We start from the raw sequence: 24160 nt of genomic DNA, 5'->3' as shown, positions 1-24160 counted from the left end.
GAACTGCCTGGGTGTTATGCTGACCTGGATCCCTCATCATTAGCAAGGCCGTTCAACCTGGCTGTCACATGTGTGTGTGTGCGGTAAATGTTGCTTGGTGACGCACGGAGGTAAAGTGGTGACCTGCGTGGTGACATACAGTACTTTAATGTGGTGGTGATGAGTAGTGGTGACTGGTTGTTGTTATAATTCTCTGCTTCACCAACTTAGTATAAAAGCAACAGTTGTCATTTAAGAGCAAAGAATCTTTTTGTTTTTTAGTGTTGACGATAATGGTGATGTAGGTTAGTGGTGACGATAATGGTGATGTAGGCTAGTGGTGACGATAATGGTGATGTAGGTTAGTGGTGACGATAATGGTGATGTAGGTTAGTGGTGACGATAATGGTGACGTAGGTTAGTGGTGACGATAATGGTGATGTAGGTTAGTGGTGACGATAATGGTGATGTAAGTTAATGGTGATGTAGGTTAGTGATGACGATAATGGTGATGTAAGTTAATGGTGATGTAGGTTAGTGATGACGATAATGGTGATGTAAGTTAATGGTGATGTAGGTTAGTGGTGATGTTGTCGTCTTTAATATTTGTGTCTGTCTGGAATGGTGACTAAAAATATATATAATTATTTATTTATTTATATATTAGTCATTTCTACTTGTTTCTAAAGATTTACGATCGTCGATTTTTTTAAATTTTCATACACAATTTTTATTATTTTTCTAGACTTTTGTCGTGTGTTTTGTGGCTATTTTAGTAATAAAAATCACCTTGCATCCTCAATACAAGATAACATAAAGATATAAGATCAGTCCTACCCGGGCGAGGATCTAGAGTAGTCCTCCCTCCAACGTTTTCTTTTATCCCTTTGACGTCATCGTGAACAGGATAAACAAAGTTACTAGGAAAGTGAAGTCGCAAGGCAGTGACGATGGGCTCCACGTGTAGATCCAGTTTTGGGAGGATGGCAGTAATTATTGGTATTGTACTTGTGTCATTAATTATTGTAGTACTAGTTGGTGATATATCGCTACAGGTTAAATGGGCCCAGGTCTGATAGGCATACAATGTTCCCTCCCACTGGGCCCCCCTAACCAAACCAAACAAGTAGGATTGGGTGTCATTAGAATTGAACCCCTAATGTGATTGATTTGTTCATTTAAAATTTAGACCTGTTATAATGGGGCCCGTATGATTAATCACGGTGATTTGAAAGAAAATATTGATGCTTTTCGAGTTAGTGATGTGTTGATTACCTGATATGTTGAGGAATTCTTTCACGTGTCAGCCATTTGCAGATATGGATGCAGATTAACCCAGAATATTTCAGGGCAATGTATGTTGAGAGAGAGAGAGGACATTGACACTACGAGTTGGTTGGGCTTATGCGAGGTACACGGCGTTACGTTGTTTCGACAGTGTAGTTGGGCAGTTGGTTAGGTTAGGTAGAACGTTAGCTTTATATTAATTGAAACAGAATAAATCGACTTAAGGGTTAGATTAGTTCAGGTTGTATAGATCAGGCTATATAATCGTGTAGGTTAGATTAGTTAGGTTAGATAATTGTTAGGAAGTTACGTGAGATGGTTAGGTTAGAAAGCCTTCGTTGTTGCTTAGGGGCACAGCTTAAACTCCGTTCATATTAGCTACAATCTGTACTTTAATTGCTACTACTACCTTTTATATGTAACAGCCATTATTATTATTATTATTGTGTGTGTGTGTGTGTGTGTGTGTCTGTGTGTGTGTGTGTGTGTGTGTGTGTGTGTGTGTGTAAGGTTTTAAGCAAGTATGGGATGTTTGAGGATACGGACCGAGGTCACTGACACATTGCCATGACACCCAAGAGTCTCACGTTACAACACGACTGACAAGGCTCTCTCTCTCTCTCTCTCTCTCTCTCTCTCTCTCTCTCTCTCTCTCTCTCTCTCTCTCTCGTCTTCACAACACAAATTAAAGGCTCCGACGCCTCTCCTCTGCCACCCTTATCATTACTTCCACTTTTAACTACAATTTTTGTTATTAGTTCAGTTTATATTACACGCAACACTTCTCTCCTGGGCAAGTAAGATTAACCTGAGGCTTACTGCATTATTTAACCTTTGGCTTAGAGCAGTTTAAGCTTAGTTATGAATGAATTTGTTGATATTTGTGACGATTAGATTATTTTCGTGTTTGGATTAGTTGTAAATGAGTTGATGTTTTATGGTTCAGATTAAGTAAGAATGAGTTTGGTTACTTTTCGCTTTATTTTATTGTGTCTGACCATGGAGCAGTACTGGGTGAATTTGCTGATAAGATTAATTAAAAATAAATTAATTTAGTGTGTGAGGAATTTTAATGATGCATTACTCAAGCATAAATTGTGTAGTTATGAATTAGTTTGTTGATAAGGGAATAAGTTTATAGATTTAGTACCCGCCATTTCAGTTTAGTTATAAATAAGACTGCTGATGTTAATTTCACGATGGGTTTGACTTTTAAGTGAATTTCGGCTGTTTGGATTTCATTTTACACAGAACTTTATTTGGTTGAAGATTTTTTTGTCCCAGACCTTTTACAGTTCATCTTGTTTATGTTCCGATATTTGGGCCTGGGTGGAGGGAAGGAGGGGTGTTGTGTGGTGTAACTCTTCCTACACACAGTGCTCTATGGCCTTTTAACACCAGCACTTCCTACAGTGGTGTGTGTGCGCCCTGATGCATTTCCTGAAGATGGTGTCACTTGCCCTGGGAATCGCTGCTCTCCCTTCAACCTCCATTTGTATGACTCATGTTTTGAATTTATATCGTGCCTTAGATGTTGAGTTATATATTAGTATAAAAAGTAGTAGTGGACGAGGCCAGTGACTGACACCTGAGCCACCAACAGTGTCCCGAGTAGTGGTGTCTGACGGGGTTAGCCAGGTCGGGACGGGCCAGGTGCCAGGTCGGGACGGGCCTGATGCCAGGTCGGGATAGGCCAGGTCAGGTGTGGCCGGGTTGAGACGGGCAACATCGGGTGTGGTTAGGTCTGAAAGGGTTTAGGGATAGGTTGTGTGTGGCTGTCTAGGGATAGGGTGGGTCTGGGAGGAGGAGGTCAGTCCCCAGGTGTAGCAGCAGCAGCAGGTGTCCAGTTCCCACGGTGGCGTGACGCCTCCCCTGCCATCAGGACCCACCCCACCCCTCCCTTCCCCTCTCACTTGGGTCACATCTGGGTATTTTCATTTAATTTGATATATTGTTCTGTAACCAGTGTATCCCCACGAACGTCGAAACAACATTACAGTAGACACGTGGCCTCATGGGTCGATCACAAGAGCTTACCCTATTACAGGTACAGGTCACTTTAACACACTTACACTTTATCTCCTAGCGTTAAGCGGCAGCAGAGAAACAGGTAGAGAGTTTTCCACACTAATCATAGAGTAATGAACTGTATTACGTAGGTGATCACGTCGTACACACAGGTAGAGGCATTACCGTAACACACCTGTAGGAGTTACCAGCTGATATATACCATTCACACACTTATATTTTACCCCAATTAATGAGTCAATGTAGGGAAACGATTTTCTTCAGCAGAGAGAGAGAGAGAGAGATGAACACAAGTGAGGTGGAGGTGAAAGATACTGATGATGAAGTTTGACATAAAGGAATTTACATTAAGTACAGTGGCATGATAAGGAATGAAGTACGTTGTGACTTAGGTTAAAAAAAAAAGAGGCAGGGTCATATAGATTGGATGTCGCTGCCACAATGACCATGACCAAAAAAATAATAATATTGGCAGAAAAGAGAAAGTGAGGAGAGATTGTCTAAGATGTAGGGAAGATATGGAGGAGGTGATGAAGAGGAGGAGGAGAGAGATGATGGACGAGTCTGTGATGAAGTAAATAGAAATTTTTAGTTTGTGTTTTGTCAGTAGAATAATATGAAGGAAAGACACGACTCTTCTAGGGAGTTAAGAGGTCAAGTGCTAAAAATAATATATGGATGAACCCAAAGAAGGAAGTTTGGATTTTACGGTTGAATTCTTTCTTTTGTTGGAGTGTAGTGGATCAAGAAGTTATTGATGATTAATACTGATGGTTTGGTATTATGGTGGTATTACTGAGTGGTTTAAGACTGGTATTATGGTGGTGTTATTGAGTGGTTTAAGACTGGTATTATGGTGGTGTTATTGAGTGGTTTAAGACTGGTATTATGGTGGTGTTACTGAGTGGTTTAAGATTGGTATAATGGTGGGGTTACTGAGTGGTTTAAGACTGGTATTATGGTGGTGTTATTGAGTGGTTTAAGACTGGTATAATGGTGGTGTTACTGAGTGGTTTAAGACTGGTATTATGGTGGTGTTATTGAGTGGTTTAAGACTGGTATTATGGTGGTGTTATTGAGTGGTTTAAGACTGGTATATGGTGGTGTTACTGAGTGGTTTAAGACTGGTATAATGGTGGGGTTACTGAGTGGTTTAAGACTGGTATAATGGTGGTGTTACTGAGTGGGTTTAAACTGGATGGTGGTGTTTGGTGGTTTAAGACTGGTATAATGGTGGTGTTACTGAGTGGTTTAAGACTGGTATTATGGTGGTATTACTGAGTGGTTTAACACTGGTATTATGGTGGTATTACTGAGTGGTTTAAGACTGGTATAATGGTGGTGTTACTGAGTGGTTTAAGACTGGTATAATGGTGGTGTTATTGAGTGGTTTAAGACTGGTATTATGGTGGTGTTATTGAGTGGTTTAAGACTGGTATTATGGTGGTGTTACTGAGTGGTTTAAGACTGGTATTATGGTGGTGTTATTGAGTGGTTTAAGACTGGTATTATGGTGGTGTTATTGAGTGGTTTAAGACTGGTATTATGGTGGTGTTACTGAGTGGTTTAAGACTGGTATTATGGTGGTGTTATTGAGTGGTTTAAGACTGGTATTATGGTGGTGTTATTGAGTGGTTTAAGACTGGTATTATGGTGGTGTTACTGAGTGGTTTAAGACTGGTATTATGGTGGTGTTATTGAGTGGTTTAAGACTGGTATTATGGTGGTGTTACTGAGTGGTTTAAGACTGGTATTATGGTGGTGTTATTGAGTGGTTTAAGACTGGTATTATGGTGGTGTGGTGGTTTATATGGGTGGTTTAAGACTGGTATTATGGTGGTGTTATTGGAGTGGTTTAAGACTGGTATTATGGTGTTATTGAGTGTTTAAGACTATTATGGTGTGTGGTTTAAGACTGGTGGTGGGTGTTATTGAGTGGTTTAAGACTGGTATAATGGTGGTGTGAGTGGGACTGGAGACTGGTTTAAGACTGGTATTATGGTGGTGTTATTGAGTGGTTTAAGACTGGTATTATGGTGGTGTTATTGAGTGGTTTAAGACTGGTATTATGGTGGTGTTACTGAGTGGTTTAAGACTGGTATTATGGTGGTGTTATTGAGTGGTTTAAGACTGGTATTATTAGTGGTTTAAGACTGGTATTATGGTGGTTATTGAGTGGTTTAAGACTGGTATTATGGTGGTGTTACTGAGTGGTTTAAGACTGGTATTATGGTGGTGTTATTGAGTGGTTTAAGACTGGTATTATGGTGGTGTTATTGAGTGGTTTAAGACTGGTATTATGGTGGTGTTACTGAGTGGTTTAAGACTGGTATTATGGTGGTGTTATTGAGTGGTTTAAGACTGGTATTATGGTGGTGTTATTGAGTGGTTTAAGACTGGTGTTACGGGAGTCTCTTTATGATCTTGTTGTGTGAGGCAGGAAGAGTTAACGTTGTGGTAACAGTGACGGTAACAAGGTTATTTGGGTCGTTTGTTCAATGGCTTCGAGAACTGTTGGTGGTCGTGAGTGTTATGGTATAGTGAAGGTTTTTAACTGATTTTAGGCATTATCTAAAGATGTTAGTTATCCTTAGGTAAATTTGACGCCCAGGGGGAAATAAATACTGCAGTGAAAACCCTTAATTTTATCTATGTTGTGGGAATAATGACCGTGAGTTTTTTCCTTTTTTATTTTTAGCCGTAACGCAGCTGTTTGTGACGCTGTTTTGTTAGCTCAGGTCACATGTTGGGTCACGTGAGAGTCCGGAAAGTAGGTTATATTTTTAGGTCATTTATTCTCCGGTCACTTCCCCGTACACATATGACCTGACGTCCAGTAGCGTTAACTTTATGTATTTCTCCGTAGTAAAGGTGACACCCTCACGCTGTGCCATTGTCGGGAATTATCTCTTGGTTATTCGTATTTACAGGCGCAGTGGGGTTATCACATTATGTTTTTGTTGTTTACCTCCCAGGCGGTCAGAGAGAGAGAGAATACTTACACCTTTAACTAATTAACTTATTGTCGACTGCCGCAGATAAGTCCATGGCATTAAAAATATCTAAAAGTCATGGGTGTTGTGAGCTACAGTAACGAGCGTTGTGAGAGCGTACCCAGAAGTGGCGGCAGTGGCTCCTTGAACCCGGCACTGGAGGTAAGGCGGTCCCTCATCCTTCTGGCCCGCTGCTGCCTCATGTTCCCCTCTCAACAGCCGGGTGGCTACTGTGTGACCTTAGGCGACCCCGAATGTAAATGCCACGCCCTTTATCGTAGCCCAGTGGGTGCTATTGATCATTTTTTTGGTCGTCGACTCGTGGCCACACACCCGGGTCGCTCGATTTTCTTCCTGATCGTGGCCAGATGCTGCAAGGTGTTTGCCTCCACTTTACCTGATACTGTTTCAAGAGATCTTGCCTCCTCCACCGAGCTGTGTTACCATTGACGTCTGGCCGATTACACCGAATCAAAAACGCTTCCGCCAGATGAGTCACGACATAGCGGAGGAACTAATGAGGACCTCTCACGCGTCCTCATCACCAGTGTTAAGGATTCTCACGTGTCTGTTACGGAACTATCGTAGGTTCGGTAAGTTTTTGTTACGTAAAGGGCTCTGGTGTGTGTGTGTGTGTGTGTGTGTGTGTGTGTGTGTGTGTTAGTTGTGTATTATGAAATGGGTGCGTTTGGGGAAGGGGCTGCATATATATTGTGGATCCGGACACATGCTTTGTGAGTCGGTGTGTGAGAGAAAGTTGTTTTTATTTTTTAACTATACAACTTACCCCAGTATATTGCAGCACCCCCTCGTGGCCTACAGCGGGGCCTCAGTGGGCTGTATCAAGTAGTTGTGGCGATAAGTTTGGTTGAATAAGTACCAAACACTTGTTATTTACGCAGCTCTCGTGATGACTTAAATCATTCTGAAACACGCACCACACACCGTCCTTTAATAGCAGTAATACAGTAGTCCCTTTTAGCATGGGATAGAATGACCCTCAGCGCATGATTCACACATAGAAGACCAAAGTGTCGACCCCATTACCGGAAGGTCAGAAACATGAAATAGTAAAGTTAGTTGATATAGCTTGGGGGAGAGAGGTGGTGGGTAGGGTAGGGGGTCATAGCACCAGTCCTGACCACACCAATACAGGGGAGACAGCTGACTATACCCTGCACCATCCCCTGTATAGTGTAGCCCATTACCTCTTGTTCATCCTCACTGGTTACCTAACATTAACCCTTCCACAGCGGAGGTTACCCTAAGCTGAATAAAATCGTCCGGCGGTAGCCAGAATAAAATGGCAAGTGCGTGACACGCGGTGAAAGGGGTAAGGTGATCTATGGCCCTTGTTTAGTTCAGTGTTTTGGTTATGGTATGTTAATAATAATAATAATAATCTTTGAAGTCGTCTTCCTCGCCTCACCAACAAAGCTCTCTGCCATTCATTTATTTTAACGATAACAAGTTAACTGCAGGAAGGCGTCCTTATATGGAACACAGGAACATTGCCTCGTAAACATGGAAGGTGACCACCAGACTTACTGTACGTGTTGTTATGTTGGCTAACGACATGTAGCCTAATATGTGGTGTATATAATTTACCTACACATACCGTTTTATATTGTTAGTCTTACTACAAGAACATATAATACGGAAGCTCGACACTACAGCAATGTTTCTGAACCATATTAGAGTCTCTGTATGGTGACGTTATTAAATTGTCTTGTGTGTGTGTAGTGAGTCAGTAAGGGCAGGTGTAGTATATTAAGGGTGACTCACTACAAGGTCACCTGATGAGGCTACACCATGATGTTCAATTGTTTTCTCTTTATGACCAATAAGCCATGTTGTTTATCCTTGACGTGTCATGGTGGGGGGTAAAAGAGGACAGGTTGAAGGTGGGGACGTCATGGTTGATACCGTGTGGTCGACAGGTGAGCCTTGGAAACTCACCTGCGTTGTGTTGTGTGTGTGTGTGCAGTTTTTGAGCGCCCCACTTGACTGGCCTCCACTCCAGTCGCCTTTGAAGGACACAGCAGCTAAACTGAGAAATGTTATACAGTATTTACTATCAGGTTCACAACACTGCTTCATCATCCACTTACCTGTTTTTGTCTTATTTTTTTGTTTTTGTTTTTGTGGCGTGTTTGTGTGGAGGAGGTGGGAGCCGAGTTGGAAATGTTAGTTGTGGTATTAGTGACCCCCGCGAGGCAGTCCCTGGTGAGGCTGGTGGTCCCCTTGTATTGATCACTGTCCACCACTCACCCCACTCCTGCTGGCTGCCTGCATCCCACCCTGACCCCTCCTGACCCCTCTCACCAACACTTGACCCCCTCTCTCCCTCACCAACATCCGTCTCCCTCACCAACACTTCCTGACCCCTATCTCCTCACCAACATCACCTGACCCCTCTCCTTCACCTCCTGACCCTCTCCCTCACTAACAGCTCCTGACCCTCTCCCTCACCAACACCCCCTGACCCCTCTCCTCACCAACACCCCTGACCCCTCTCCCTCTCCTCCCACCCCCTGCACCCCCTGACCCTCTCTCCCCCTGACCTCTCACCAACACCCCTGACCCTCTCCTCACCACACCCTGACCCTCTCCTCACCAACACCCCCTGACCCCTCTCCCTCCCTCTGGCTGCTCTGACTGGCTATGGGTTTTATTAAATGTAATGATATTTTTAATCTTCTGACATAATTACAACACCTGGATGGCTTCTTGTTCCTCATTACCGCAATATAAAACACAGGTGTGTATATTTATAGAGACTCGTTTGATTATATCTTGAGACGCAACCGATGTGTTTACCAATTATGGATAACTGTAATTATTGCTGTCTTGATGGAAATTAGCTCATTGTAGTTTGTTCTTTATTGTTTAGGTTTATTACAAACTGAGATAATTAATGATTACTTAATGAGATAAAATGTAATTATATAATAAGAGAAAGTGAAATGATTGAAGGGTGTGTGGGGGAGGAAGGGGGTGTGGGTCAGGCGGGTCTCCACAAGTCACTTTCAGTTTCCTTTGCTTTTCCGGACATTGGCGGAGTGAAAAAGACTGAAGCACGCCTATCTGATTCTTCCCTCGTTGGGTTTTGTGTGACAAAACCTTCACGGTTGTACAAGAGCGGGACCTCGCTATCTGCAACAACACGCTGTACCACATGGGGTGACGAATGTCAAAACCCCGTAGTCATGACACTCCCTGGTGAACCATCTCGACGCCCACTGGATATATCACCATCATCCCTGCCTTAGATTTCACTAGGGTGTGGCAAGATAGTGCTAGGCGAGTAAAACACGAGGGGCGGTGATCCTTTTTATCAGCGAGGGACTAAAATCCATGTTGAGAGGCGGGAACTGCCTGTGATAGCGTGGCACAGCACGTGAGACACCCCAGTCACTTGTGCTTTTGTCAGGAGCGGGAGAGAGTGTTAATTAACCCGTCCACCGCATTTAACACCAAGAGGGTGGCGATGGTGACGGGGAGGGGAAAGGGGTCCAAATATAACGGATAATTTAGAGTAACAATTAATGTGTTAGTTAACGGAATTTTTATTGGTTGATAACGAGGCGGTGGTGGTGTGAGGTGAGACAGGAAAAGATGGGGTGGCTTATACACTTCAGGACCTTTCGACAAGGGATGATTTAGCCCTGATGTCTCTTAACTCAATCTGGTGTAAGATTATCCGACAAAAACTTGCTTAATGGGAGCAAAGTATGAGTGAAGCTTAATAAACGTGATGTCCCTGACGAATTTTGAGGTCAACCTTGTGTGCAGGAGGGAAACATTAGCTTGGTAAAGTGTATTCGTGTGATGCGTTGTTAGCGGTAATGTGCGGCGAGGGGCCCTGCACGTCAGTGACAGTCACTCAACAGTGGCAGCGGCCCTGCCGATCTGTGTTCCCGGGGGAAAGTGGCCACCAGCGCTACTGAACACTCACCACCCACACATTTGAACACCCACCCTTGTGAACTTCCAATCATGATGCTGTGAAGAATGTGTGTGTGTGTGTGTGTGTGTGTGTGTGTGTGTGTGTGTGTGTGTGTGTGTGTGTGTGTGTGTGTGTGTGTGTGTGTGTGTGTGTGTGTGTGTGTGTGTGTGTGTGTGTGTGTGTGTGTGTGTGTGTGTGTGTGAACCTTGGGGATGCCAAGCGAAGAATAGAAACATCGTAACGTGTGTATGTGTGTGCATGCAAATGATGGTGTCTATAAGATGGAGATGATCGTGATAAGCAGTACAAAGCTGACCTGACTATTCTTTGTAAGGGAAGGTTTTAAGCCTCACGTGGATCCGAGAAGGGAATCCTTAAGATGTTAGTTACCAGGTGTGGGAGTGGACGGATATATCACACTGTTGAGGGATGTTGTTAAGACGCAGCTTGAGCCATCTCTATTATTACCCAGCATGGCTCCTCCTTCCCCTCGGTACTATAGCGTGCCGGGGCTCCTGGTCATGCAGACAGCACACGCCACCAGTCCTTCTCCCCCCACACTGTTGATTGCCTGTTGCACCTCCCTATCCTCTTCCATGCATGTGCCTTGTACATTGTCCTCCCTCACCCCTGGTCACTTTTGTCTCCTGGCTTATAATTCATTCCAGATTGTTTCCGTGTGCCCCCCACCCTCCTCCTGTCTCCGTGCTATCCATTTGGTTGTGTCTGTATTGGTTTGCCTCTGGCTGTACTAGACACTACAGACTGGGGATGGGTGTAACATTGCCTTGCTTAGAGCAGTAGAGTCTGGCTTGGTGGGCTGTAGGTGGTCAGGCTTCTTGATGGTGAGACTTATGTGGTTTTCAAGTCATGCAATATGCACCATGCACTAGCCACCCATGGGAAATTCAAGTTTAAGCTTGGAGGTCCCTGTCTGTTTGGTCCCCCTCACACCAACCAGCCACCCACAGTGACAACTGAGCATCACTGTAACTTACAGGCTCCCCAGGACGACCTCAAGACCAGCATTTCAATAAAGCTTGTTGCAGTTTATTGCAGCTGACGCTGGAGGGAAGGGTTAAACTGTCCTCACTGCCACATTATAAAGTTATGTGGTGATGGTGGCTTGTCAGGCAACTTGACGGAGGCCAAGGGTACAAGTGACCACCCCACCCTTGTGAAACCATCATTTATTAGCTTTGTGAGACAATGACTCATGGTGAGACAGTATTTCATTTCTCTGAGATCATCACTCGCCCTCTTTGTGAGACCGTCACTCATTTCGTCTGTGGGATAATCACTCATCCCTTTGCAAGACAGTCACGCAACCTCCTTTGTGAGATAGTCTATCATCCACCTTTATGAGACAGTCACTCATCTTCTTTGCATTAGTCACTCATCCTCCTTTGCAGGACAGTTACTCAGCCTCCTTTGTGAGAGATGATGACCTGGAGTAAGTCACACTTGGTGTTCTGATGTTTACACAAAGTTTGTCCCCGATAGTTTGTGTTACTGATGGTTCCAGCAACATTAGTATATCTTGGTCAACCTGTAGTGAGGGCTCTGTGAGGCAGTCCTGGGTCACCCTAGGTTTCAGAAAAATCTATCATCCCTGCTTGACCTGTAGATTATCCTCAGTAGCATTGGATATAATTATCTATGTTGACCTGGCCTCCTTCACATCAGGTCATCAGATCTCAAAGTTGAATGTAATTTGACCTCAGATAAACTGTTGTATCATTAGGAATTTTATGCTATGACTTCTCAGTTGAATAACAAACTATAAAAAGAAAAGTTTCACTTTAATAAGAACTGTGAAGGTTCTGTGAATTGGTAAATTTTCTGTATGAATTGATGTACTTTACTTTAATTTTGCACTTGGAAGAACAAAAGAAATAACTGTTTTCTAATTTGATTAGATAATTAAATCATAATATAAATACTGTAACCACTTGTATGTTAGGGATTCAGATTTAACCCACTCTATTATGAAATTGAATTTATAATTTTTTTTTATTTGAGAATGAAAATCATGTTTATATTACAGTGCACATACTATTGTGTAGAGTCCTTATTAAAGTTATGCTAAGCTGTTAGCTCTAACGATCATTATCTTTTCCAGGTGATCTAGTTGACAGCACAAGTGCCCTCTCCAACCCTTTGTTAGTAACTAGTGCGGGTGGCCTAATGGTGACCAACCCTGCCCTCTTCACGCACACTATGCTCAGTGCTGCCCCAACCCTCCTGCTCGGAAACTCTCCAGTCCTCGGGTAAGAAACACCAAAATCAATGAATACAGTACTGTACTGTATGTGAATTTTCTGTCTCGCACTGATTTCTCCATATTGTCACCAATAAATTGAATACTGTACTTGTCTTATATTGCCCTAATTTGTATGCTACTTGAGGCACATTTTCCTGCCATCTCGAGGCAGTCTCCTGACAAAAAGAGTGCAGTACAGGTATCCAACTCCCTTCAAGTTTGTACTTTGGTGACACTTGGTGGTGTTATGGCTCATAACATTATCCTCCTGACTTTATGTAGTTGAAAGTACAACATTCAGTTGAAAAATAACTTATAAAAAATATTGATATAAAAGAATGTTAACAATAATAATGTATTAAAGATTATGATGTCACTTTTCACTATAGTCTATAGCAGGGGTCACCAAACTTTTTTCACAGTGGGCCGGATAACTGAAAGAATGACGAGCGCGGGTCGCATAATCATTCTGTTCAATACTTGCAAGCCAGAATGAAAGCTCTAGTAACGTCAGAGCGTAGGCGGAGCTACCACGAGCCGGGGAAGGACTTGGGATCCTGCCCGCGGGCCGTAGTTTGGTGACCCCTGGTCTATAGGATCATCCTCAAGTCTTGATTTCATTTGAACATATTGTAACTTTTGATACAGACTACTGTTTTTTTTTCCCCAACTGGTTTATTGTTAATTTCCATTCAGGATCATTTTGAAAGTTTCCATTGATACTGACTTTTCATGTTTTGTTGTCAGTGTTTTAGGACAAATTCAATTTTGAGAACGATGATGCTTACTTTCGTAGCTGATACTGCTGGTGATTTTTTGTTTAAGTTGCTTTTTTTTTTTACTGTATTTGTTAACCATTGCAGGAGTGACTGGATGGGGCGTCTAAAAGAACTCCAGGAGCGGGGAGGTCTGGCTGCAGCGGCGGCGGCAGCAGCAGCAGCCAGCTCAGGCAGTGACATTGATAGTAGAGACTTAGATAATTCTCATCAGTATACATCTCGTAACACTGGCCAGCCCGTTGCCATGGACCTTTGTGTTGTCTGTGGTGACCGAGCTTCTGGTGAGTGAAACTTGAGTCACTGCATTAAGTGTTCATATTAAGCTGCAAGTTGCAAAACAATCTTGCAATGCATTAAACTTAAGGTTTTTATTTAAGTTTCATTCTACAGTGGTAGGAATTTGTTTATTTTTTTAGAAACATAACATAATTTTTACTCTACTTCAGATCCCATTCCTTGATATGTGGGATTTAAATACAGGAGAATCACTTTTAATAAATGTATTAACTTTTTCCACCAGGGCGTCACTATGGAGCCATCAGTTGTGAGGGTTGTAAAGGGTTCTTCAAAAGGTCAATCCGGAAACAGCTTGGTTACACTTGCCGGGGGAACAAGACGTGCGAGGTCACTAAACACCATCGGAATAGGTGTCAATACTGCCGGCTGCAAAAGTGTCTGGCGATGGGCATGCGCAGCGACTGTAAGAACGATACTAAGGATTTGTACAAAAGTTTGTGGTGTTTTGTCTTTTGTTTTCTTAGTCTTAGGCACCCTAATATTAAGTTGGTGGCCAGAGCAGGGGGTCAGTTAGAATTTGAGAGCTGCTTAGGAATTACAAATACAGTATATTGCTTATTATCAATTATCAGCCGGACTTACTGCTTGTTTTGTTTCTAATGACAAAATAACCTTTGTGTTTGCTTTCTGTTTTGTTTGTCTCATGTCTCTAGTCCATTCAACTAATAATCTTTAATGTAAATTGTCTTGTAATGGTTTATTAACAAAATAACAAGCTTAAGACAGATAATCCAAGGATGGTTTTTACATACAGTATAAACTCTAACAGAACTCTACCGGGCCTCTTAGACCATTATCTCGTTTAGTTCATACGTATAACAGACGCACCGTTTTTATTTATTTAGTAGAGATTGTTGTGTTTTTTGTTTTGTTTTTATTTTAAAGAAAAACTAAATGGAACATAGTGTAGTTTTTTACATAGTTAAAATTTTTTTAGGTTAAGATTTTGCTTATAAACACAAACTAAGTACTGTATCACTTAGATTAACAATGCAGATAAAGGCTTGGTAATATGTATATTAGAGCCCTCACCCATAGAAGTGACTGACTGTACAGCTGATCTGTCAACAGTAGTTCCTTTTAGAACACCTCATGTTAGCTTCCTTGACCCGACCTAAAGTTCCCAAATACTATTCCCCTTCCCCTCCATGCCCCTCCCCTGTGCTGGCCGCCACACCCCTGTGAGCGCACACGCCTCTGTGCATGATGCGGAGATGCTACAACCGCCCTGGTGTCTTGGCCACAGGAGCCACCTGATCTCTGACCCTACAGGACTGGTACCCTCACGACACACCTTCCTCACATAAACGTAGCCTTGCTTGTTTGTGGTGAGTGCATCCTAGTAAGTCATAATGGATGGATGCACTGTACTGATTAGCTCTCACCTTTTGTGAAAGACATCAGGTTGTAGTAAAAGTGTATTGGACGTAGGTGAAAGCGCTTCTTTCATTGGGCTTCTTGGCCATACTGGTGGTGATTATGGATCAAACTGATACATTTTATGACAGTATAATAATGGCACAGTCAAAGTGGCTTAAGTAGATTTTATATGAGGTAGAAGTCAATCTTGTAATACATTACTAGGAATATATGCCAAACACACAATGGTGTTGTGGTTAGCTACTTTAGTTATAAATTAAATTCAGTAACTATTTATATTATAGAAATACAAAATGTTATCATTACAAGCCAGTATTTTTAAATATAATATTCCAATAATGTACTGTAACCCAAATTAACATTTGCCATTTTATTCATTTGTATATAGATACTTGAAGAAAGAAATTCTTCTGTATTTCAGTATTTACATACACATATTTTAATATTTTGTCATTGTTTAGTACAAACAAGTACAATACAGTACAGTATATGTATAAATACAGGTATACCGTATCGTATACACACAACACAATTTTAACTAACATTTGCCTGGAATAATCCAACTCATGAATAACTTTGTATATAATACTCACATTGTATAGGACAAAACATTGCAGTTATAATTAAACCCTGCCAGCCAGCTACAGCTCCTGGAGTATTAACTAGTGCATGTCTCCATTGAGACACCACAAATATATGGGTAATCAGGTCAGCTGGTGTTGTGGTGGCATGATTATTTAGCATGATTGACCTGTTGTAAAGACATTTGGGTAACCATTATACAAGGTCAGGTATGATCAAGGTCACATGAGTCAGCATGTCATGACTGAGCATTCACATCCTTGCCTCTGCCTCGTGCAAAGTTGCGTGTCGCTACTCAGGCGGTGACCATATAGGTCCTCCAGGGGAGGTGTGAATCTTTTGCTTCATGTTTAGGTCACACTTGGTCCAGGTACTGACTGTGTGATGACCTTTGATGACCCAGGATTATAACTCCCCGGAGGTACTAAGCACTACCCTCTTCCCTGTCCCACTGCTCACTGTAGCTTCCCTTCAGATGATATGCCTCCTCTTTGCTTGTTATTGGATGTGCCATATAGAATTATAATTGGCATGGCATGCACCTAAAAGTATCTCAAACCAGGAATGTTAATTATTGGCAGTCATTGGAAATGGAGGTTTACAGTAGTGCAGTGTTTCAGCATGAGATGTCTCTTAACACTCCTGAAGGGATTAATGGGTTATTTCCACATTAAACCTTTCAGTAGAGATTGTGAGAGAAGAGTCCCATGTTTGGTGCAGGCATCAACTCTGACCAACACGACCCATCATAGTACACATTTGGTGTTTGGCTTTATATGCTGTACATTTCACTACAAAAGTGTCCTGTCTTGAAACATACCGTACTTTTTTTTTCGTTCATGGGTAGATTGATGGGACTGTGTTTGTCACAAGTTGTGACAATGATCTTTCTTTCACATCTGAAAACAACTGGAATCCTGAAAAATTACTTTTTTTTCTGCGTTGGTTCTCAAATCTTACTGAACGATGAGAGGGTGTCACATGTCCAAAACTTACTGTTTGGATCTTGCCTTTTCATACTCGGTTTTCTCTTGTATCCCCGTTTTTCCTCCTCTTGACGTAAATCATTGAGGTTTCGTTGCCCTCGACACCTTTCCAGTTCTGGGATGATGGCACCACCTGTTTCGGATCAAGTGGAGAATGCAGCGGGAAGGCACAGTTTACCAGATTGTAATGATGTGAGGTATCACTACCTCATACTCATTTTGGAATGATCACTTGAGTCACCATTTTTATTATTAAAATTATTTACCTTCATCGCCTTTCTATGCACCAAAATTTCATTCCTCTGCACAGACAAAATCATGACCATTTGGTCTGTTTCTTGAGCTAGAGTCTTGGGGTGCCTTTATTTTAATTTCCATTATTCCTTGTTAGTACAGTATATATAACTTAAAAATTGGATAATTCATTTAAGTTGAGTGCAGATTAAATTAGGTATATATGTATATTGTATAGTACAGTATATCTTGAAAAAAATATATTATTTTCATCATCATTTTCTAGTATTTCCGTTGTGGGTACGATGTGATAGAATATTCATTGTGTAATATAATTGAGACATATTGCAATGTTAAAAATCTGGTTATATCGGTAAGCACAGTACAATAACTTGTTGCTTCGTGTAAGTGTACAAACTGCCACAGCACAGTATAGCAGAGTAAGACATTAATCCTTGGTTCTCCATTTTTATAATATTATTGGCAACACTGTACATATTGATAGTACCATAATTATATTGATGGTAATGGTCATAATTCAATATATTCTAAAAAGGAAATTATCATCATCCTTAAAAAAAAAGTCATTCAATGTTTTAATAAAATGAAATTTGTAAAGTTCAGTTTACATGCCTGAAAATTAACCATGCACTTCTTCCTCCTGAACTCCATGGGTAACCAAACAGCAGTCCAGTCAGAGCGAAAGCCAAATAGCTACTTAGGTGCAGGAGATCGACAAGACAAGGAGGGAAGTCCGCCTCTATCATTAAATCCATTAGCGGGATTTGAGTCTCCTTCTCCCACAATGACCTCAAGCAAGACTCCTGTTGTGGGGAAGGACATTCCCTCACAACCTCCAACCAGTTTGGCTGAACTTCATCTTCAGATGGCAAAGGCCTTTGAAGGAGCCTTCAATATGGAAGCCAAAGAAACAGGTACGTATTATTCATTATTATGAGATAGAACTATGGATTAGTGCTCCTCTACTTAAGAACATTCCACTTACAAATTTTTAGGGATACAAACATCATCATTGACAGGGGTTACCTTCCAGAGCAGGTGTTTAATGTGGATGAGACTGGATTATTTTGAAGAAAATTCCAGATAAGACATGCATTACTTAAGAGAAGAGTGAACCATGTTTTAAGGCTGGACATTATTGTAGGGTATATCTGTACTAAACATCCATTATCTTTTCATTTTTTACAATATGTTTGGTATCTACAAGAGTAAAGTTGGACTTACAAACAGTTGGACTTACGAACAAGCCTCAGGAATGTAACTCTTTGGTAAGTAGAGGAGCACCTGTACTAAGAGTATAAATTTTTTCGAAGCTTATGTAGGGATGAAACCTTGGTTTAAAAAGACTGGAGTAAAAATCTGTTGGGGGGGATAATTTATTAGAATCATGTAAGAATATCTTTACTCTTTATCAGTTTCATGTGTTCGGTGCATTTGTGCCTTTAAGTGGACTCTCATCTGGATGATTCCTGTAGAGAGGAATTCCACTTGTAAACCATCATACAGTGTACTATAATATAGAACCATTTGGATAGGCTCATATAAATGACATTTTAAACAGTACATTTTTTGGAATGACACATAGAGCAGTAAAACCTTCTGCATAGATGAAATATACAGGTGACTGAACACTGCTGCTAGTGGTTTTTTTTACTCTAAGGTAGGGTTTCTTTTTCTAATGTCTCTTATTTGGCTGAACAAAACATCAGCATTAGCTATATGACATTCCAATATTAATCACAACTTCTATTTCAGACTGGAATGAGTCAAGCAATGGTGATGCTCAACGGGAAGACGACTCTCCTGCCACAAACGGTGAAGGAGAGAGACACCATCATGATAGACAAGTTAAACGGGCATTGGAAAATTTATCAAAAGTAAGTAAAATTATTAGTGAGGGAATTTATCACATAACAATACTATGCTCCCTTAACTCCTTAATGTGCAGTGTTACCATTTATTCAGTGGAAAATTATAAATACCTGTATAATTTTTTTTTCTATGGAGCTCTCTTCACTAATATGCTTGTGAGGCAAAAATTCATGTTTACATTTGTCAGCCAAGTGTCCTGGCTGTAATACTGTACAGTGAACACAGGGTTAAATTAAAAAAAAATTACCCTTCTCATTACTATAGTATATGGATTTACCATTACAGTACAGTATATTAAGAAATCAACCCAACATAATAATAAGGGTTTACTTTAGTAGGGACAAGTAGATGTATGCTGTAAATATCATAGGAAGCAAAGGTGTAAATGGAATCTCAAAATATTTTAGATATAGTATGCCCCCAAGTTCGCGGATTTTACTTCGCGGTTATCTGTTATTCGCAGGTAACACCTTGGATGTACCCAAGAATGTCTGTTGGTAGTTTTAAAGTTACTGGCATTTTCGCGGCTGGGACAAGGACTCATTCGTTCTAGAGACAGTAATTTCCTTTACCTGTATTGTAAATATGTGTGTGTGTGTGTAGACACACACACACACACACACGCAATACTACAGGTAAAAGAAATAATTGTCCTAAGGGCAAACACATAAAGGGAATATACATTTCTTTGTACACAAATGGTATTCGTGAATCGCGGCCATTTTGGGAACCTAATCCCCGCAAATTTGGGGGTACCCCTGTACAGTGTATTAATGAACTTTGTATTTGTTATACTGTATGTATAGGTTTTTATTTATGATATTATGTTTTAATATTTATTATTACTATGCAGTTTAATGGCTCAGAAAATGGAGATTGTGATGACAATGAGAGCAACAGTACATATGAATTGGATGGCCCATTGCTGGCTGACAGCCTAGTACCATTCAACTTAACTGCCCCGTCCCCCATGCCTGCCTACCTCAATGTACATTACATCTGTGAGTCGGCATCTAGATTGCTGTTCCTATCTGTCCACTGGGCTCGCAATATCCCCACCTTCCAGTGCCTCAGGTGAGAATTTCCCAAATCATTTTTTGTTTATACTGATGTGTACTTTAAGTAAAGAATGGCTGTCCAAAGCAATAGATAAATTCTGGACAATTATCAACAGTCTATCTACACATATTTCTCTCAAGCACATTTTTGTTCTTGTTAATTTGTTCCTTGCTCGTGTCCAGTTATGTTTCACATATCATCAATGTTTTATGGTAATTTTCCACACTTGAAAGTGTTAGCCAACACCAGCTCAACAGCTCCATCTGTGCTATGGTTTTCTACCTAATTCCATTAATTACTACACCGTTACTGTGGTTCGACTCATTGCTCATTGTTCCATTTACTGACACATCCTCCCCCAGATATAGTATTTGAAACGTGCCACTTCCTGTATTGAAATTGATTTAATTTACTCTGTCTCTGTTTTTTAATTATTTTTATCCATTCAGTATTTTTCATTCACCATGAAATTTGTCCTGGTACAGTAGGCTCTCGCCAATAACGACTTCCACAATAACGTTTTCGATAATAACGGTAAGTTAAAATAGATACCCATTTTCGATAACAACGTCTGGATTCTCTTGAATAACGGAAATTTCGCGGGAAGCGTCCGAGCGCATCAATGATAGCATTTGTTTGCTGCCATGTTGATGACGTAGTTGTCCACTCCGCCTCACTCTCACTGTCACACACGCTCAGTGGAATACAGCGCTGCGCCCACGTGTGAGATTTTCGCCACTATAACCAGTGGTTGTTAGAGTCGGTGATCAATAATGGCTTCCGCATTTTTGCCTGTGGGAGCTAGGGGAGGTGGTGGAGGGAGTCATTTGCCACCTGAATGACTGGGAACATTTAAAGTGAGGAAATTGAACTGTCCTGAGTCTACAGTGTGAAATATTAAGAGGAACTTAGAGGAGACCAAGAAGAGTATTGTGCTGGCTAAAAATATTTCGGTAGTGATGGAAATGCGAGGCGAGCTGTGAATGATAAAGGCGGTAGAAACAGGTTGTTAGTGATAACAGAGCATTTTCTTGTGAAATGGTTAGCTTGTAGAATGAAAGACAGTGCAAGTGTTAGCGGCCCTCAGATACGGAACAATCATCACACCAAGCACCTCAAAAACTAAGCGTTATATTACTCAAACTCTTTATTTTGATGATTGAATAGCAATTCTTTTTATTTCAGCTAACAAAAAGAGTTAGGAGGGCTTCAAGGGGAAAAAATGGGTGAAATTCTTGTGGCAGCGGCACCAATAAACCCTTTTTACATGTATTTTAATGTCACACAAATAACATTTTCGCTAATAACGGTGTTTTTCAGGCACCTATTAAACGTTATTGGTGAGAGCCTACTGTACTTCCTGTACTGTACATACTTCTCCTAAATTATTCTCTATATTTATAACTTGACTTACACAGGCCACTGGTCTCCTTCCTCCTCAAAAGAGAAAAGACGAGTACAATACTCTATTGGCTCGTTTAACTAAGTACATAAAGGGTAGATACCCTGAATCACCTATTAGAATAATGGCATCTGCAAATAACAGCTGCCTTACCACCTATATGTGGTTTATTTTTACAAATAATTATTAAATGTCATATTTACCTGTAGTTATTAAATAATTAATGTACATTCTCTTTCAGCCAAGAGACACAAGTGACGCTGGTTCGGGGTTGTTGGTCTGAACTGTTCACGCTGGGGATGGCTCAGTGTAATCGAATCATGTCCCTCAACACTATTCTCACTGCCATAGTGTCCCATCTTACACAGGCTGCTGCTAGTGAAAAGCTTACGCCATCCCGGTTTAAACAGGTATGTTTGTACAGCAGTACATATAATGATCTCCAGTGATGTTCTCCAAGGGTTGCTCTGAAATTTAAATAGGAATATAGTTGATGTAACTCTTGACATCTTGAGACTACTGTATATACTCGGTAATTTTTTTTTAGTACAGTACTACTGTACAGTATTTGCAAATTATAGAGGAGTTTGGCCAGTATGTATGTTAATCATACTTCATGTCTGATATATTTATCTACTGTATAATAGTGTACTGCATATATGCTGTACTCAACTTTTTTTTTACTGCAAATTCAATTTTTTATTGTTGTTTTCAGGTGTCTGACCACATAAATCGCCTGCAAGACTTTGTCTCTGCCATGTCTAAACTTCAGCCAGATGAACATGAATATGCATACTTAAAGACCATAGTGCTCTTCCAATATGGTGAGAAACAATAAACATTATTGCTAATGTAATCTTTGCCTTACTGAAAGCCAAATGCCAAACTGATATCAGATATATGCACTGTCACTGCAATAGAACATGTTTAATGGAGTTGTTGGAACTTGCAGTAATGAAGAGGTTAATCCATTTCTTTTGTTGGTGTATAGTAAGTTGAGTGTTTTAGACATGACAGTTGTTGCATGTACTGTACAGTACAGTAGTTACCATAATGTTGTTAGTCGAGTTAGGTGAAGAGGTGATCAAAATGGCAGTGTATCACGAAGGCAGTAAAGGATATTGAAGGCTAATGTAAGCAAGCAGAGTTTTTTTTTTTTAACTGAAACTGTTTTGGTATTAATGATGAAGAATTAGAAATTTTGAATGTATTGAAGTACAGGCTGGCACCACTTTACAAATACTTTAGGTTATGTTCCAGAAAAAGATTTTGTGAAACAAAATTTGTCAAATTGTGGTTGGTTTGTAAACACTTAAAAATGTGACACAAAGTCTTCAGAAACACAGCTTGACATGTTGAGGCTCTTTGAAAACCATAGATATACAAAAGAGAATTAAATCTCCCCGCTTCAATAGGTGGCTTAAACAAGACCAACATTTCTGAAGATTCAGGTTTGCCTCATTCATGATGTCTTTGTGGCATCTCTTCTTAACGGTACAGTACTTATTTTTCTAGGTAGCTTTTGTATTTTGGAAGTCACATGATGGTATGAAATTGCTAGAACTGAAGGATTGAGTCAGATGCAGTATCCTGTTTTCTAGTGAAACCCATAACCTGGTAGCTTGGAAACCTGCCTTCTCTAGTTGGTTTAGTGGATAAGTCAGTTGGAACTGAGATGGGAGTGGTAGGTTGGTCTTGGTATGTAACTGTTAGAGGTAGTTAAGACTTGGCATGAAGTTTGTTGATTAGGTAGGCTTGGTGCACTTACAGTAAGACCTCTTGGCCCCCAATGAGCAACTACTACAGTATACCCAGTCACCCAAAATATAGATCATCCAAGTACATACATATACTGTACTGTATGTTATACCTGTAAGTTTTAAATTGCCCTTATATATATTTTCCTTGTAATACTGTATAACTTATCTTTATGCTTTAAATACAGCTCCTCCCCGACTTACGACCTATTCGACTTACGACCTGCCTCAGTCATACCAAAATTTTGTCAAATTACGTATTTTCGAGTCCCAACATCAGTACAGACAAAATTTTCGTTTGTAATTCACTTTAAAATGGCTGGCAAGCTTAAAAGTGAGAGTTTTGTGGTGCTGAGAAGAAAAAGAGACACCCATTTTAGATTTTCTATGTATTATTTAAGCATTTTCATTTTATTACCATTTCGACTTACGACCTGGATTTTGGTCCCTAACCCCGTCGTAAGTCGGGGAGGAGCTGTACATTAGTTTTCAGTGAAAATGACGACTGGACTATATAACCTATTGTTTCGGAATGAGGTCAAAACGTGTAATTTTTAAAAAATTCATACAAAGGTACTCTTTCACATGCTGGTTAAGGATTTGGGTTCCGAATTAAAAAATTAGAGTAAGCAGTGTTAATTAATAAGCTTTGAAATAATTTAATACAAACAGAATATTTAAAACAGGAAATACACAAACAATGGAAAGGTAGTTCCTCCAAAGTGTGTAGTTTGTGTTATGAGAGAAGCCTGGCTTTGGACTCTTCTACAAAACAGAACTTAGGAATAATCATTTATTCCTACAAACTGAGTGGTTGATAGAAAGGGAGAGCTAGGTGGATATAAAATATCACTCTTTCCCAAATAAAAAAATGGTAGATAAATGAAATAATGTACAGTACAGTATACTGTATTACTCATACTGAGAAGCACAAAGAATATACAGTATTCCAATATACCTTTTTACATCCACAGAAAATGTCCTTGGAGTAAAGCGAAACCAGATAGAACGGTTGCAAGAGCGAGCAGCCCAGGAGTTAAGGCATCATGTTGATGATACGTATCCAGAAACGCCCGAAAGATTCTCCAGGCTCCTCCTTAAGTTGCCAACGCTCAAAGCACTCCAGCCGCAGGTAAATACCTTTTCTTGCTATTTTTCTCATACTTGGTCTTTTCTTTTTTTGTGGGCTGTAATGTTATTAAAAGATTACTTTTCCATTATAATCATACTTCTCTGCCACTGAGAGATTGATTGACAAACCTGCTGGTTATAGAACATCTCCATATTGCAGT

The 24160-nt window shown here is 40.5% G+C and overlaps 1 protein-coding gene and 1 long non-coding RNA gene across 4 annotated transcripts in view; one reads left to right on the top strand and one right to left on the bottom strand.

The window, feature by feature from the left end:
• The window catches only part of LOC121876220 (orphan steroid hormone receptor 2-like), a 56934-nt gene that overhangs the window by 28554 nt on the left and 4220 nt on the right, over nucleotides 1-24160 (top strand). For 2 of the 3 annotated variants that reach the window (XM_042381208.1, XM_042381210.1), the window contains exons 3-11: nucleotides 12359-12506; nucleotides 13363-13559; nucleotides 13799-14008; nucleotides 17444-17692; nucleotides 18534-18655; nucleotides 19504-19724; nucleotides 21353-21521; nucleotides 21827-21935; nucleotides 23843-24000. In XM_042381208.1, coding sequence (XP_042237142.1) covers nucleotides 12359-12506; nucleotides 13363-13559; nucleotides 13799-14008; nucleotides 17444-17692; nucleotides 18534-18655; nucleotides 19504-19724; nucleotides 21353-21521; nucleotides 21827-21935; nucleotides 23843-24000 — 1583 coding nt within the window. The remainder of the gene's footprint in view (nucleotides 1-12358; nucleotides 12507-13362; nucleotides 13560-13798; nucleotides 14009-17443; nucleotides 17693-18533; nucleotides 18656-19503; nucleotides 19725-21352; nucleotides 21522-21826; nucleotides 21936-23842; nucleotides 24001-24160) is intronic. The other variant, XM_042381209.1, reaches the window with a different exon arrangement.
• On the bottom strand, nucleotides 18004-23955 carry LOC121876223. The gene is made up of 3 exons (XR_006090731.1): nucleotides 23827-23955; nucleotides 21315-21578; nucleotides 18004-18247 (listed from the first exon to the last, which is right to left on the bottom strand). It is a non-coding gene; the product is annotated as an uncharacterized LOC121876223 (long non-coding RNA).

The sequence above is a fragment of the Homarus americanus genome, unplaced genomic scaffold, assembly GCF_018991925.1.
Source record: "Homarus americanus isolate GMGI-L3 unplaced genomic scaffold, GMGI_Hamer_2.0 scaffold34921, whole genome shotgun sequence".
Lineage (NCBI taxonomy): Eukaryota > Metazoa > Arthropoda > Malacostraca > Decapoda > Nephropidae > Homarus > Homarus americanus.
Note: the sequence above shows the minus strand (reverse complement) of the source record. Positions and strands in the feature narration are given on the sequence as shown.